This window comes from Solanum dulcamara, chromosome 2 (assembly GCF_947179165.1).
Source record: "Solanum dulcamara chromosome 2, daSolDulc1.2, whole genome shotgun sequence".
Taxonomy (NCBI): Eukaryota; Viridiplantae; Streptophyta; class Magnoliopsida; order Solanales; family Solanaceae; genus Solanum; species Solanum dulcamara.
Window position 1 is genome coordinate 9,197,518 of NC_077238.1, and position 16,417 is coordinate 9,213,934.

The window sequence follows — 16,417 nt, forward strand, 5'->3', positions numbered from 1 at the left end:
TTAAATATTCTTTTGAATTAAATTATGAATTTGAATGTATCCAACAAAAAGAAATTTGATGAGGAGGAAATGATCAGGAAATTAAATCTCTTTATGAATTGTGTAGAGTATGCCAAAAGAAAAAGATAGCAAGTATAATTTTTTTTTTGAAGAATAACCAACACATATAAGATAAATAATAACATTGATCAACTGATAGTGGACGGAGAGACTATTAAATAGCCAAAAAAAATCACAAGGTAATTATTACCTTTATCTCAAATCTATATTCTTGAATTAAATAATAATAACATTGATCAACTGATAGTGGACGGAGAGACTATTAAATAGCCAAAAAAAATCACAAGGTAATTATTACCTTTATCTCAAATCTATATTCTTGAATTAAATAATGTGACCTATTTGTAATATGAACGACTTTTCTACGATATATACAAAAGTATAGAAAGCACTATAAAACTCTTTTAAAAAAATAAAGTTTTAATGTTAAACTTTATGTAATAGACAAAACTCTTAGACTAAAAATCTAATTAGATGAACTTATAATTTATGATTTATTAAATGCTGAAAAATGGTTAAGGGAGACATAATAGCAACTATTCAAAAAAATTTATTCTCAGAAAGTATTTGAGAAAAGCTTCAATGTCCCTTATCAGTTCTACTATGGAATACCTAAGGTATTATTACTACTCCAATTTATTTAAAGGACTATTTTGAATCTAATTTGGAGGTATTTGATCATGAAATTTTTTCACTACACATTTGTTCATAAAATTTCAAAATTTAACTTAAAGCTAAAGTTTAAAATTTTCAAAAATTTGAAAAATAATTAAAAAAATATTTTTTCTTTTTCTCCTCAAATTACTCATAAAAAGTCAAAAAGAACCCTAAATTATATTCATGGCCAAATACAATTTTTTAAGGGAAAAATTCGCAAATAACCAATATAATAAATGTAATTAGGCTCTTTAGCTATAGTTTGCATATTTACGGCTTGTAGCTAAAGTATAATTCACGGGTTTGTATAATTCGTGGATACGTTCGTATAATTGAGCTATTTTTGGATAAACTCGAAATAAAAATTTATACAAACACAAACATCTGAACTGTAAACAATTATACAAATTATATTATACAAAATTCCATTATACAAAAGTTATACAAATTATATTATAAAAATTTCGAATTATACAAACTTGGTGATTATACAAACTCAAATCGTAATTAACGCTAAATATTAGTGGCGAATTGTAAATTAGCTAAATTATAACTATGTTAACTAATTAACTAATATATATTTATTTATTCACATAATTTTTTCATTTTTTAAATATCATTTTTTTTTGATTTTTTTTTTCAAATTTCAGAAAAACATGATCCAAAAGTCTGCTAAGTCTTAAACGAGAAGGGGTTAGTTTGGGCCTTTTCTCAATTAAGGCCGCTTGCCTGTCTGCTACCCAAACATTTTTTTTTTAGTTTATAAACTATTTTCCGTTTATAAGCTGCTTTAAATAAGTTAAATCAAATATATCTAATTATATTTTTAATTTATTTTAAGTACAAAATAGTTTTAACTTAATTAGTTAAACACTCAAAAAGAAGAAGCTAAAAACAATTTACAAGTAATTTATAAATTTTAGAATAAGCTTTTTTTAAGCTGCTTATTTAGATAAACTTAGTCAAGCAGAACCAATTATTTTTTAAAACTTATTTTAAATATAAAATAATTTTAAATTAATCAGTCAAATACTCAAAAAATAATCAAAAACAACTTAGTCCATCCAAACGGGCTGTGTAGTTATTAATTAACTTATTATACCTATTGTTTACGATTTTTTTTCCTTTTTGCTGCAATTTTCACATTGGAGAGAGAGAAAGCAGCCAATAGCTTCGCATGAATGGAGACGAATATCAGAAACAGGAGATGATTCAGAGATGGAAACCCTAGATACTTTATCAATGTTCGAGTAATTATTTTCTGCTTGGTTTTAATCTTCTGCCCGTCATAACTTCGATTCTGTCGGTCAATTTCATAGCAATTGGATTTTACCTCGATTCGATCTGAGGATTTTTTTGGCTAATCGAAGCGGCGGCGAGGAATATTTAGATAGGCGATTGTAGAGGAAAAATTTTGTTGAAAAAAAATGCCGTCGCACGCGGATGTAGATCGGCAGATCGAGCAATTGATGGAGTGCAAGCCGCTATCGGAGGCGGAGGTGAAGACGTTGTGTGATCAAGCAAGGGCGATACTCGTGGAGGAATGGAATGTGCAACCGGTGAAATGTCCGGTGACCGTGTGCGGTGATATCCACGGACAATTCTACGATCTGATTGAGCTTTTTCGAATCGGCGGCAACGCTCCTGATACTAATTACCTCTTCATGGGCGATTATGTTGGTGAGTTTTGGTGATTAGGTTTCATTTTTTCATATTTGTTTGGAATTGTACTTCGATTTCTGTTAAATTAGAAATTTGCACATAATTTGTTGGATTTTTTGTTAATTTTCTTTGCATTTAATGATTTGTTGTAGTGACATAGGTGGAATGTGAATTGACATAAATAGGATGTAGGAATAAGAGTGTGTCTGCTAATGGAAGAAGCACTTGAAGAGGATAGTATAGGTTGTGCTTTTGTGTACCAAGTAGATTGTGAAGTGTAAGGCTGCTGCAAAGTAGCAGCTTTATGGTGGTTGTTTTGTGATTTGGCGTGATTCGAGATTGTATTTCTCAAGTTATTCATGATAAGGATGATATGTAGTTGGGCTGTTCGTTTATTGGTAGTGTTAATATAATGTGTCAGACAAATGACAAGCTTTATTTTGATCTATTTATCATATACTCGAGAATGATGACGTGTGGTTGTGATATTGATCTCTAATGTGCCTGGTGGTTGGAATATGACAAAGTAACGTCATGGCATTGATATAATGTTTGGAGGCAAATGTGGGAGGAGTTTCTCTTCATTTGGTAAATTTCTTTCGGTGCCAAAGAAGACAAGTTAATAAAAACGTTCACATGCAAATATCCTTTTGAGAGTTGCAGGATGCTGATTGTGGAACAAAGTAATTTGGCCTCTCAATGAGATGAGTGACCATTTATTTTTGATAATCAAGAAATCCCTTTGGGTTGCGCACTGTTCAAATTTTGGTGGTTAGTAGAGCTGCCCCTCTACCTTTCTCCACTTAAGTACCAGGCTTTTGTCTGTGACAAGGTTTGATCATGTGATGGATGTCTAACACACACATCATGTGATGTGCTCTTATCACTAGACCAAAGCCCTGTGGGCGGATGAGTGACCAAAAATGGTTTGGAATTATAGTTTTACTTTATCTTATAAATACAATGGCTTGACAGCTGTCAGCCATACCGATTCCTGTCCTTTCACAAGCTTATTATTAGTGTGAGTGGAAAGCATCTGGAAAGACAATCTTCGGTGCTGGATTTTTCGACTGGGTCATATTCTAGCTGACAAAGATTCTAGAAGTTATTGCATGTCAGGAATTGCACTTTGAGTTTTGCTTTCTAAATATATTCTTTTATTAGAGGAAGTGCTCCCCATAAAGACACTGCTTCTCCTACTCATGTGAAAAAATTAGTTCACAGATGTCAAGTGGGCAGTCGAGCAATACAGATAATTCCTTACTCATTTTCATTTGTTGTCTGTATATGGTTTACCAAAAAGGCAGTGTTCTATTAACTTACATCTGATACGCATGGGTTCCATAAAATTACTGTCTTTTGTTTTAAATGATTGTTTTGATGGTAGTTAGAGGCTTCTTTTTTAGTTTTTTTCTTCTTTCGAATATTTTGCATCTAAGGTAGATATCATCATATACATCTCCACTCCATAAATTGCGATGACAGCGTACATTTATTCACTTTTTACTGTTTCTTTGATGGTTCCCTATCTTTTTTCTTCATGCGTACTTCATTGTGTGTTGACTAGTACCTAAATTTCCTTGTTGGTCGAGTACATTAGCATTGTTTATCATTAATAATTGCCTAATGAATGCAGACCGTGGATACTATTCTGTCGAGACTGTCTCACTATTGGTTGCTCTGAAGGTCCGTTATAGAGATAGAATCACAATTCTTAGGGGAAACCACGAAAGCCGACAGATCACTCAAGTGTGAGTCACTTATGTTTTGTTCATATTGAAGTGCGTAGTGAGGTTGTCTGAAAAGATAATTGGTCTTTCTTAACAGCTGATATTCAAATGTTCCTTCTTTTCCATTGCTTAAATGGGATCTGGTTTATGTATGACATTGGGAGTTTTATGTTTATGCGATGCTACTTTATCCAAACAAAAAAGATGTTTCTGCATTGTTCTTATATTTTCCATTTAATTTACTAAACTGCTATTTTTCCAATTACAAGAATTTAGAACTTAATATGAAAATGCTGCCTATGTAAATAGTTTTTCCATATGGTGCACTCTTTATATTTGGTAATGATCTACTTTGTGCTGTTTGGTGCATGATACTTTTATGTGTGTTTCTGTCACACACTCACTTAGAGTTTTTACTTGTCTAGGATATTCCTAGATGCCACTTACTTTAAAAAGTTATCCAGTTTGGTGGAATTATTTTAATTTAACTTTCTGCGGTGTTTAGTATCCTCTTTGCTTTTCCTTGGGTTGGGAAGAGTAGCAATGTGAACTCTACGCTTATATGGCTCAAATATCTTTCTTGAATTTTGTATGCTCTTATTGCACTCAAGCAGCGTGTATAATGGACAGTGATGCTTCTCTTCAATGTACCCAGTACAACTCTTCTTTCCATTTCTCACCCTCTTTCCCGAAATAAAAGATGATAAAAATGGAACATGGAGGTGAGGTATTAAAGTTCAGGATATCAACTCCTGGTTTTCCTTAAGAAGTTGAAGGGAGCAAGAAGACAAACGTGTTGCTTGAATTCTATGTGGCAAAAACATGTATTTAGGTCATGTCAATGAGAAGGAAGCATTAGTTTTGGAGAATCAATGATGGTCTTCTCATCCCCATGCTATTTGACAAGATAAGTTTGTTCATTGCTTCGGTTTTCCAGCTCCTATTCTGGACCTTGATTACTGATCATGATTAGTTTCTTTTTCTTTCTTATTTTTTGGTTTTTTTAAAATTATTTTTGTTATACATTAAGGAGGGGAAGGGGAAAGATAAAGGGAAAGGGAAAGGGGAAATGTGTGAGGGGATTACAAGGTGGGGAAATTGAACCGAACCCTCACCAATAAGGTGAAAATTTAGGTAGCCAACCAACTGGACGTCTAAAATTCCCAAGGACTAAGTTATTTAGGTGGTCAAGCTTTGATAGAAATTGGTTTAGTATAGAAGTGCTGGGACAATCTGAGAACTATTATAATTCTTCCTGGTGAGTGAGATTACTAATACAAGCAAAATTGTTTACAAGGTTTATGCGAAGATCATGTATACCTGCAGTCAACCTCCTAATATTGCCATTCCCCACCCCTGGTTTCTAAAAGTCATGAAATTCTTTGGAGAAAAGGCTTGAAATAGTCCTTTCTCTTTGAGTTTAGACTCAAAGTCATCCTTGTTTTTTCACATGGAGCACTAATAGTCCTTTATGTTTATAGTATTGGTGCAGTTTTGTTTTGCCCTCAAACTTGTCTTTACTTTTTTTGAGATCGAAAGGTTCATCACGTCAGATTTCATGTGCAACAATACAAAATTTCTTTCCTTGCAACGCTATTTGTCTAATTTGAAAAATAAAGGTAGATTCTTGATTTAATTAGCTGCAAGGATGTTTGGACCAAATAGGATTTAGCAATGGACAAATTTTATAGCTAAACAACAAAATTCATCGCTACTCCTATTCATTCATCGATTTTTGTTAGCTACAAGCAAATTAGCGACGAAGTTTGCAGCTAAATCCAGTTTTCTTAATAGAACACTCTTCTTCTCATCTTCTCTCATGGGGTTATTGTTTCTACTAAATATAGAGGAAGAAGACTAAGCATTCTATACACGAAATTGTGAACAAAACTAACATTAGAAAATAGATGAAAATTTGAGAGAGGACCAAAAGTGCACTAATATTACAAACATGAGGGACTATTAGTGCTCCATGTGAAAAAATAAGGATGACTTTGAGTCTTAGCCCAAAGATAAGGGTCTATTTTGGGCCTTTTCTCAAATACTTTGCATGGACAAACTTAGCAATCAAATTCAACAGGAGGATATCGTAACTAAGTAGTTGGACAATGATGTCATATTAGAAGCTTGAATGTTAAGTTGCTAAATCTTTTAGAAAGTCTCTTCTTACACATGTGTTTTTAGTTATCTTTTAACCAAAGGATTGGCATTGTTAACTTGAGTCACACTTGAGCATTACACCCCCTCCACTTGTGCATTGAGATACTTCTTCAGAGCACAAGGTTTACATAAGCAACTTTGCTCTCTAACCACTCAATAGATGTTTAACTTATGGTTACTTATCAATGAAGGTATCACTTGGCAATCCTTTTAAGTTTTTAATTGATAAGTATATTTTTGGGCAGTCTTGTGGGGATGAATCATCTATGCTACTGCAACTCATGATCAGCTTCCCTACTTGTTTTACGCTGAATACAATGTGACTGCAGGTTAAAGTCATGTTTGCATTAATTGACAGATCCCTTTTTCTGTTAGGTATGGGTTTTATGATGAATGCTTGAGGAAGTATGGAAATGCTAATGTTTGGAAGTATTTCACTGATCTCTTTGATTATCTACCATTGACGGCACTTATAGAGAGTCAGGTTTGAGATCTTTTTGAACTGGCAATTTACTTGAACGTAATTGTTGGCGAATTTAACAAGCCTAATTTACTCAAAACTGTAGATATTCTGTTTGCATGGAGGACTCTCACCATCCCTTGATACACTCGATAACATCCGAGCACTGGACCGTATACAAGAGGTATAGAAATAGTTGTGTGATTCAAGCTTTGCATGTTCATGAAATTTTAAACTAGTTCGCATTGTATTTTATCACTGCCTACTCTCCCTCCTCTTGCTCTGTCTGACACCCATGTATCAAGTTAATTTCCTAATTACCTAACAAAATTGATCATTATGGCACAACAGGACTACAGATGTGGGTTACATCCTTTTTGTTCAACAGGACTACAGATACAACCAAACCAATCAAGACTTGAACAGGAAGAAAATTATTTGTTTCTATTATGATGAGTTTGAAAGAGTCTCATTTTCTTTCTAATGTGTTGTAGAATAGGTTCAATAATGTTTTGTATATGTTGCATAGTGGCTTGTAGTGTAGCCTATTCACTAGTGAATGTGATCCACTTACTATTAACACTTTTCTATCTTTTAGTTGCTCCACACCTATTTCCTCTAGTGGCTGCCATTGTTTCAGATGTTTCATGATTTTTATATCTTTATGGCAATGTTACTGATCATGTACTATTGCTTCTTTGTTGTGGTTAGGTACCACATGAAGGACCGATGTGTGATCTCCTGTGGTCTGATCCAGACGATCGCTGTGGTTGGGGAATATCACCTCGAGGGGCTGGTTACACATTTGGACAGGATATAGCATCTCAGTTCAATCACACTAATGGTCTCTCACTGATTTCTAGAGCCCATCAGCTTGTCATGGAAGGTTATAATTGGTGTCAGGTCTGTAGATATAAACTGAACACTTTCTTCCGTATCTCTAATGTAAAAAATTCTATTGTCCATTCCGTTGGAACTTCTTGTCTCTCAGGTATTAGTTTGTACTTCTAACCTGATATTGGTTGCTTTTTGGCAGGATAAGAATGTTGTAACAGTATTTAGCGCTCCAAACTATTGTTACCGGTGTGGTAATATGGCTGCAATTCTAGAAATAAGTGAAAACATGGAGCAGAATTTCCTTCAGTTTGACCCAGCTCCTCGGCAGATTGAGCCTGATACTACAAGGAAGACTCCTGACTACTTCTTGTGATTCGAATACTTGAGCTGACTGTATCCCGCCCATCAATATCGTATCCCTGTAGATGTGTCTTAAAAAAAGAGTTATGTTATTTGAGGATTAATATCATCATCATTCTTTTGTTTGGAGTTTGCTCTGCTGCTGGCTTTTAACATATGCCCGGAGATTCGCCAGAGTTTTGACGAAAGGCCTTAGTGTCTTGTCGTGTATATTTTTCTCAAAAAGAAGCAGCAATAACATGGTACATTGTGATCTGTAATTTGAAATTCATCGTAGAAAGCATGTTTCTTTTAGATGTGAAGTCCTCAACTACCTACTAAGTTTCAACTCGAAGTCTCGACCTTCATATTTTCTATCTATGGTCATATGTCCTCGATAAGTTGCAGGTGTTCCATCTCTAGTCATTTTGACTTCCCAATTGGTTTCTCTTTCTCTCTCTCTCTCTCTGTTATGGAGAAACCGAAAGTTTCAAATAATGTGAGGACTAAAAAAGTTTGTATGCACGTTTCTCAAGTCGAGGATTAATTTCATTTAGTGAAACACATCTTTTTAAATAGTTGAGATGCTACAGAAATGTATTTGAAATTTCCAAAGCATAAACTTTACCTTTCAGTGAAAAGTTTCAAAAGATGTTTGAATACTTAAAATGTATTTTTTAAAAAGGCTTTTTCCGTTGAAAAATAATAATTTAGATAATGTAGATATTTGTTTTTTCGAATCCAGAAAATGCTATTGAAATGTATTTGAGAATTTTATAAAGCTCCATACCATGGTGTAAACTTCACATCTCATCAAAAGTTTCAAATAATGAAAGACCAAACACGCATTTCTTAAGTTAATGACAATTCCAAATAGTGTAAACACGTTTTTTTGGCCAATCCACGAAGAAAATTAACAAATCATCTGCATTATTTTGGTACAAATCATGTCATCTATTGATACCTCTAGTAGCTCGTTTAGTGCAACGTTTAAACTTCGAGCACAAAGTAAAATCCTCGTCTTTAATTTGCATACATTTGTCATTTAGAAACAAAAGTGTAAACATATCTGGGGGGGAGGGGGGGCGCAAAACACAATGAATTTGAAAATTCTAATTCTGCTGTCAACCATACAGAGAGAGACGTGCAAGGGGAGATTGTAAACTAAGAATGTTTATATGAAAAATTCAAAAGAATATACAGTACAAACAAGATATGATCACCTTCTATCCAGTCTCGAGTTACTCTTCATACTCTTATCTTTTTCTAATTATAAAATGATCGAATGAATTTACTAAAACATTTTACACGTATTCAAACATGTTTAACAGCAAACCTACTAGAATTGCAACCTTGGACCAAGGAAATAAAAAGATAAAAAAAAAAATCCTAAGCTGCAAACGTACAGATTTTTAGTTAGAATCGAGAATTAGTTGGAAGTCTGACTGGTCCAGCACCCGCTCGCCTTTTTCTGAAGTATATTGCTGAACCACTGACAATCAGTGAGCCCAGCATAATCACCTACATAATTGCAGATCCGATTAAATCACTCAAGAGTAAGAATTAGACATATTCCCAATTAATTCCAACATATTTACAGAATCAGAAAGAGCTCATTCTTCAACTCAAGGCATGAGGCTTTTTTAAAGAGCTGTTCTGCAAGTATAACAGGTCTTCTTTAGACACAACTTGTGTGGGTGAAAGACTCATCCTTCTGATGATTATACCGAAACTTTGTGTGAGTCAGCTAACATTGAAAAGTCTTAGAATTTTCAGTTTGGTCACGCGTGAAGAAGGAAATGAAGACAGAACGCCAGCAGCATACCAGCATCAAATACCATGTTAAGGTCCATGGAAAAAAAATGATAAGATCTTCTGATTAGCTTGACTATGCCTAAAGAATTTCCACGTCCAAAAAGAATAACACCACGCAACTTGTTTATCCCTATGCAGTAAAAGAGCAGACAATTCTTCTTAGGCAAGCTTGTAAAATGGTTCATATCATTTTTTTTTTAATTAATAGCAATGGTGTCCGGACGAACTTGTGCATACCTCAGTTATTCAACCGGGTACCCATTATCTCCCACCAGAACAGGTACTAGGTAACTCTGTCCACCAAGGGAATGACTCGTATCATTCATTCAGGAAAAGAAACCCAGGAAGTTTTTGAAACAAGATGACTAGATCAGTCAAAAAAAGCTGTGAAACTGGTAACTGTTAGAATGACACATAAACAGCAAGGAACGAAATCCATTAGTGATGTAGACATTGTTCCCCAAAACACTCACGGTCCACTATAATATAACTAATAAAGTGCTTAGAAATCTTTTAAACACCTCCTTTTACATTGGCTCTTCATCTATAGTGAACAACAATTGAACCTGTGGATGCATCTTGGACATAGTCAGCACTCAGCACAGTCTAAGTGTTGTTTTATTAATAAAATTTTATCTTTCTCATAAAAGAAATCTTCTAAACACCTTGGTATTACCAGCAGTCTTCATTTGCACACTGGACATGACAATGAAATTCTTTTGAAAATGACTGGACATGACAGTGAACTGGAGACAGAAAATAATAGGATCTCTTTAAAACAGAACTTTTCAACCTGAATCTATCTCTCGACTACACATGACAATCCAAGAGAAATCTACAAGAATTGGGGATAATAAGTCCTCATAATATTCTCTCCATTTTCTGAATACAGATCTTTCAACTATTTCTTTGAAGTTTCAGGAATTGCAATATTCCCATCTGCTTCCATTAGCTTACCTAGTTATATTCTTTCACGTTTAGAGAGGAAATGTATAAAGCCTCCTGTTCTTCCTTACAAAGTCCTCCAAGTAACTTGAGTGGTCTTCAATAACAATAGAAAGTATCTATTACTTCACTGTACCTCAATAACTTGAGCCTTCTTTTTCTAGAAAGTACTTCATAAACTTTCACTGTTAAAACTTGCTTAGTTTTCAGGTATTTCTTTACATTGTATCCCTTCAAAATGAAACAGACCTTACTGCTTCCCCGGGAAAATAACCAAAACATGATTCTAATATATGGTTCTCACATCATCCTATTTCATGCTTCGCTTCTGGATAGCAGTGAAATGATTTCTGAATACTAAAACCAGCAACTACATTGAAAGAAACAGCGTAACAGGATGCAGAATGTAAATTGGATGATTCTACACAAGACAGTTTTGTAAAGCAGAAAAAACATGTACTTACCTCAAACCCAAGTACTGACAGCTTCTCTTCATTTATTGAAAGAACACAGCTCCTATAAGTTATATACGTATGTATTACACTCTTTGATGAGGATGAATCATCCAGCAAATTTCTTTGTCTTACCGAGGAGGTAAGAGCTTGTTCATTGTGCTTCATGACAGGTGACCTCACTGCAGTATAGGTGTCCTCCAGAGCAGATCGGTTCTTCTTTCCTTTATTGTTGTTCACTTCCTTTGAACTAGCTTTAATCTCTATACATTTGAAAGGGATACGATATCCGGTTTCACTGCACCTATACTTTTCATCTTTCTGAAAGAACATAGGGAAACATAACAAATTTAACCTACAAAATGCAATCTGAACAAGCAGTATCTTAACATCACTTTAGTTACTTGAGATAACAACAATTGTCATTCCCCTTCTCCCTATACAATTCAATAAATGCTCCCATTTACTCTCAATAATTTGATAGCTAACTATCTCACTTAATAATTATGTTGTAGTCATGGGATAGGAAATTTGACATTTTATCTTAGAATATCACTACATACAACTTTCTACACAAGAAATTTGTTATGAGTAACAACATTAGAAATAATGCCTAGATAAGTACAAAGAGTTCTAAAATATTCTGTTGATCGCATAAAATAAACAAAAGCACTTTGTAGTGCATTTTATCACCATAGATCAAACAACTACGAATGTTTTTTCTTTGAGCTGAGAGTCTATCAGAAACAACTAATTTACCTCCAAGGTAGGGATAAGGTCTGTGGGACTATACTGGGTATGTTGTTGTTGTAGTATCGATCAACTACAACTCACTTCCAAACTTGTCAGGTGTCAATTTATATAAATCCACTGCTTTCATTTGCTCTATTTAGGCATATCTTTTTCTAACTAATTCTTCCAAGCTAGTTATGTTGGGAATATGCAGTCTAACACAAAAATATATATGGTCAAAATAATGAAATAAAATGGGGAAAATAATGACACCAAGAATTTTACGTGAAAACCCTTTTAAATAAGGGAAAAAACCACAGGCCAAGAGGAGCAACTAATATCACTATAGTAAGGAATTTTACACCGTGTAGTCACGAGTACAATACTCAAAATGACTACCACACACTCAAAAGGAATAACACTCTTTTGATTTACCACCTTATTAAAATATCGCTCACATTCTATTTTTCTTCACTGACTATTTTATTATATATAGTATATGAAAACCTCACAGTTCTCTAAATATTTTTCTTTCTCTGTGAATTAACGTGTTTAACAATGAGCTGAAGCTCTTAATTTATAGGGGTGAAAGAACATCTTCCGTGTACGAGAGTTGGCCGATGCCAACTTTCAGAAAACTTGCCCACTTTCTTTGACCAATAAAAAGATGAAAGTTTGCAGCAAATTGCTGTATTTTGTTGACAAAAAAAAATGAGCTGCAACTTTGTTGACTTTGAAAGATGGGGATTGGACCCCACAATTAACATATCATCCACATATATTAAGAGGATGATAAAATCGTTGTCAGAAATATTTTGTACAAACACATAGTGATCTGAGGAAGTTTTCTTAAAGCCTTGCTCTCCCATATCAGATTCAAACTTCTTATGCCACTGTCTAGGAGCTTGCTTTTTAGCCCGTAGAGACTCTTTTTAAGTTTGCACACAAAATTTTCTTTATCATTTACTTTAAAGCCCTCAGGTTGTTTCATATAAATCTCCTACTCTAGGTCACCATGAAGAAAAGTTGTCTTCATATCCATCAGCTCAATCTCTAAATTAAGACTAATAGCCAAATCAAGAACTGTACGAATGGAGGACATTTTCACGACAGGAGAAAATATTTCATCAAAGTCAATACCCTTCCTTTGACCAAATCCTTTAACAATCAATCTAGCTTTGTACTTGTGCTTCAAGTTGTGTTCTTCAACTTTAATTTTGAAAATCCACTTGTTCTTCAAAGCTATCATGCCCTTAGGCAATTTCACCAACTCATAAGTGTGGTTCTCATGCAAAGATTTCATCTCATCTTGCATGACTTCAAACCATTGATCCGTATGCTCATCTTCCATGACCTCTTCATAATATTCGGGTTCACCCCCGTCAGTGAGTAGCACATCATCAGGTGAATAACGAAAGGAAAGAATGCGTTGCCTTGTAGACCTCCTAAGAGGAATATTTGATTCGTCCACAACTTCATGAGCAGGAGCATCATCAATAACAACATCATTGTTATCATCAATATCAACTTGTTGATATGAGACATGATTCTGGGCATCACCATGATCATCAGGCCTACCAACGTTATACACACTTGTATGAGGAACTTGATCAAGATGGACTACTCCATCTGAACTTGAAGATTTTAGCTTCTGTGCTTTGTCAATATCTTTAATGGTTTGATTCTCCATGAAGACGATATCGCGACTTCTCACAAGCTTCTTCTCAATTGGATCATATAGCCTGTAACCAAATTCATCAAGGTCATATCCAACAAAGATGCACTGCCTTGTCTTGGCATCTAACTTTGACCTCTCATCTTTCGGCACAAGTACAAAAGCTTTGCAACCAAATACTCTCAACTGGTCATAGGAAACATCATTTCCATACCAAACTCTATTTGGAACATCACTTTGCAAAGCAACAGCAGGAGATAAGTTAATAGCATGTGCAACGGTCAATAAGGCTTCATCCTAAAAAGAGTTCGGCAACTTTGCTTCAGCCATCAAGGTCCTATTCATCCTCTCAGCCAACCCATTAAGTTGAGGAGTCTTAGGAGGAGTCTTCTGGTGTCTAATACCTTGATGCTTGCAGTATTCTCCTGTCGTAAAAATGTCCTCCATTCGTACAGTTCTTGATTTGGATGCTAGTCTTAATTTAAAGATTAAGCAGATGGATGTGAAGATGGCTTTTCTTCACGGTGACCTAGAAGAGGAGATTTATATGGAATAACTTGAGGGCTTCAAAGTAAATGATAAAGAAAATTTTGTGTGCAAACTCAAAAAGAGTCTCTACGGGATAAACAAGCTCCTAGATAGTGGTACAAGAAGTTTGAATTTGTTATGGAAGAGCAAGGCTTCCTCAGATCACTGTGCGTTTGCATAAAAGATTTCTAACTATGATATTATCCTCTTACTATATGTGGATGATATGTTAATTGTGGGGTCCAGCCCCTATCTTTCAAAGTCAACAAAGTTGCAGCTCATTTTTTTTGTCAACAAAATACAACAATTTGCTGCACACTTTCATCTTTTTATTGGGCAAGTTTGGTGAAAGTTGGCACTGGCCAACTTTCATACACGAAAAATGTTCTTTTGCCCCTATAAATTAATTCAGTTCATTATTAAACACATCAATTCACAGAGAAAGAAAATTATTTAGAGAGTTGTGAGATTTTCAAAGATTATACATAATAAAATAATTTGTAAAGAAAAATAGAATATGAGCCATATTTTAATAAGGTGGTAAATCAAAAGAGTTTTATTTGTATGGTAGTCATTTTGAATATTGTACCCACATAAACCTAAAATTCCTTAGTGGGTACGTTGTTGTTGTAGTATCGATCAACTACAACTCGCTTCTAAACTTGTCAGTGTCAATTTATATAAATCCACTGTTTTCATTTGCTCTATTTAGGCATATCTTTTTCTAACTAGTTCTTCCTAGCTAGTTGATCATATAACTCTACAAACAAAAACGCCTCAGCTAACTCAAAATATAGATGCATTAAAATCAAAACTGAAATAATGATCAATTATCAATACGGAGGAAATAAGAGGGAAAACCTTTTCGAAGTAAGAACATGGAACACAAGGACCAGAAGGAGAGCAATCATAAGTGATGTTTGTACCAATAGGCGTCTCCTTGAAGCTCATCAGATGTCTTCGCCCTATGATTCCGCTTCCTACTATGCTTTCATCTCTTTGTTCCGCTTCGCCATTAGAGATTGTATCGATCCCTAGGGATGAATTTGGAGATGAAGAGACCAAAAGGAAAGAGGAGGAGATGATGAAGAGAAAAATCGCCGGCGAAAATGGATAATCCATAGAATTGATTGTGTCTCCGCTTTCTCACCGCCGATGAAGTTTCGATTTGGAGGTTTGTGAATTCGCAGATCTCCTCTAAGTTTCTATAAATTGTATTACTTACCCCTATAGTTTGTATTATATCTATCGAGATATAAATGTATTACTAATATAATAAGTTATGAGAAATTTATATATTATTTTATGCGGATATTAGTTATGCATGATTTAAATTTTTATCATGCTAAAATAATGTATAAATTTCCTCATAATATATTTATGTATTAGTCATGTGGGTTTATAAATTATAAATCAAATACCATATTAACTTTATACATAAATAACTTTCTTCTTAACTAACTTCCAAATATGATATAATTTATACAAAATTTATTACATATATAACTCATCTCCAAACCAGCTACCAAATGACCCTTGTGGTAACAATAAAAGAATACTAAGAGGTTTAAAAATTGAATTTATTGCACTCTTAAGAAGAAAAGATCCTTACAATTTTAAATTATAAGGTCAGAATTTAACACACACTAAATAATTTAAGGTCTGTGAACGGGTTCAATAGAATTGATTACAAATTTTAGATCCATTTTACATAACGAAATTTAAATTTATTCTATTATTTTGTCAATTTAACAAAAACTAAAATGCTATTATTTTGTTAATTTAAGAAAAACTAAAATATTAAAAGTTGTTCACAAAGAAATTGTATGCATTTTGCCCAATTTATATCGGTCCTAATAAAAACTCTAGCATAAATAAAATGTTAAAATAAATTAAACTAAAAATAATTTTTAAGTATTGTTGATATTAACAATGGGAAGAACCATTTTTTAAGTTAAAAAGCACTCAAAATCTAATATTAAATATTATTTTTCTTTTTTACTTTCTTGTAATGACATAAATTTATTAAGATTCAACAATAATTTGCTTGTTAGATTGAATTATATTTTATATATCAATCTTAAATCACTATGTGTTATTCTCTTGAATATGATAGACCAATATTTAAACTTTAATAAAAACATAAAAAGTTAAGTGATTTTCCTAGCAAATATTCAATGAAATATGCAAAGTGTGTGTAAGTTGATTTAACGGTGATGTTTTAATTATTTTTTGTGATTAAAAATTTATAACATTACCAGCCAACTATTCACAGTTTAACCGAACCAAATTTACGTAAATATTTCAAGATATACAGTCTTAAGAGTAGGAAATCAAAATATGCTTCAAACCACAATGTAATGGA

The 16,417-nt window shown here is 33.7% G+C and overlaps 2 protein-coding genes across 2 annotated transcripts; one reads left to right on the forward strand and one right to left on the reverse strand.

Annotated features, from left to right (window-relative positions):
- The first annotated feature begins 1,839 nt into the window (after positions 1–1,839).
- Positions 1,840–8,228, forward strand: LOC129880254 (serine/threonine-protein phosphatase PP2A-2 catalytic subunit-like). Its single transcript, XM_055954211.1, has 6 exons — positions 1,840–2,397; positions 4,016–4,130; positions 6,645–6,753; positions 6,836–6,913; positions 7,441–7,632; positions 7,766–8,228. The coding sequence occupies exons 1-6, from the start codon at positions 2,145–2,147 to the stop codon at positions 7,937–7,939; spliced, it is 921 nt and encodes a 306-aa protein (XP_055810186.1). The 5' UTR covers positions 1,840–2,144; the 3' UTR covers positions 7,940–8,228.
- Positions 8,229–9,103: 875 nt separating this feature from the next.
- LOC129880255 (uncharacterized) lies at positions 9,104–15,291 on the reverse strand. The gene is made up of 3 exons (XM_055954212.1): positions 14,914–15,291; positions 11,130–11,438; positions 9,104–9,426 (listed from the first exon to the last, which is right to left on the reverse strand). The coding sequence occupies exons 1-3, from the start codon at positions 15,172–15,174 to the stop codon at positions 9,322–9,324; spliced, it is 675 nt and encodes a 224-aa protein (XP_055810187.1). The 5' UTR covers positions 15,175–15,291; the 3' UTR covers positions 9,104–9,321.
- Positions 15,292–16,417: the final 1,126 nt, after the last annotated feature.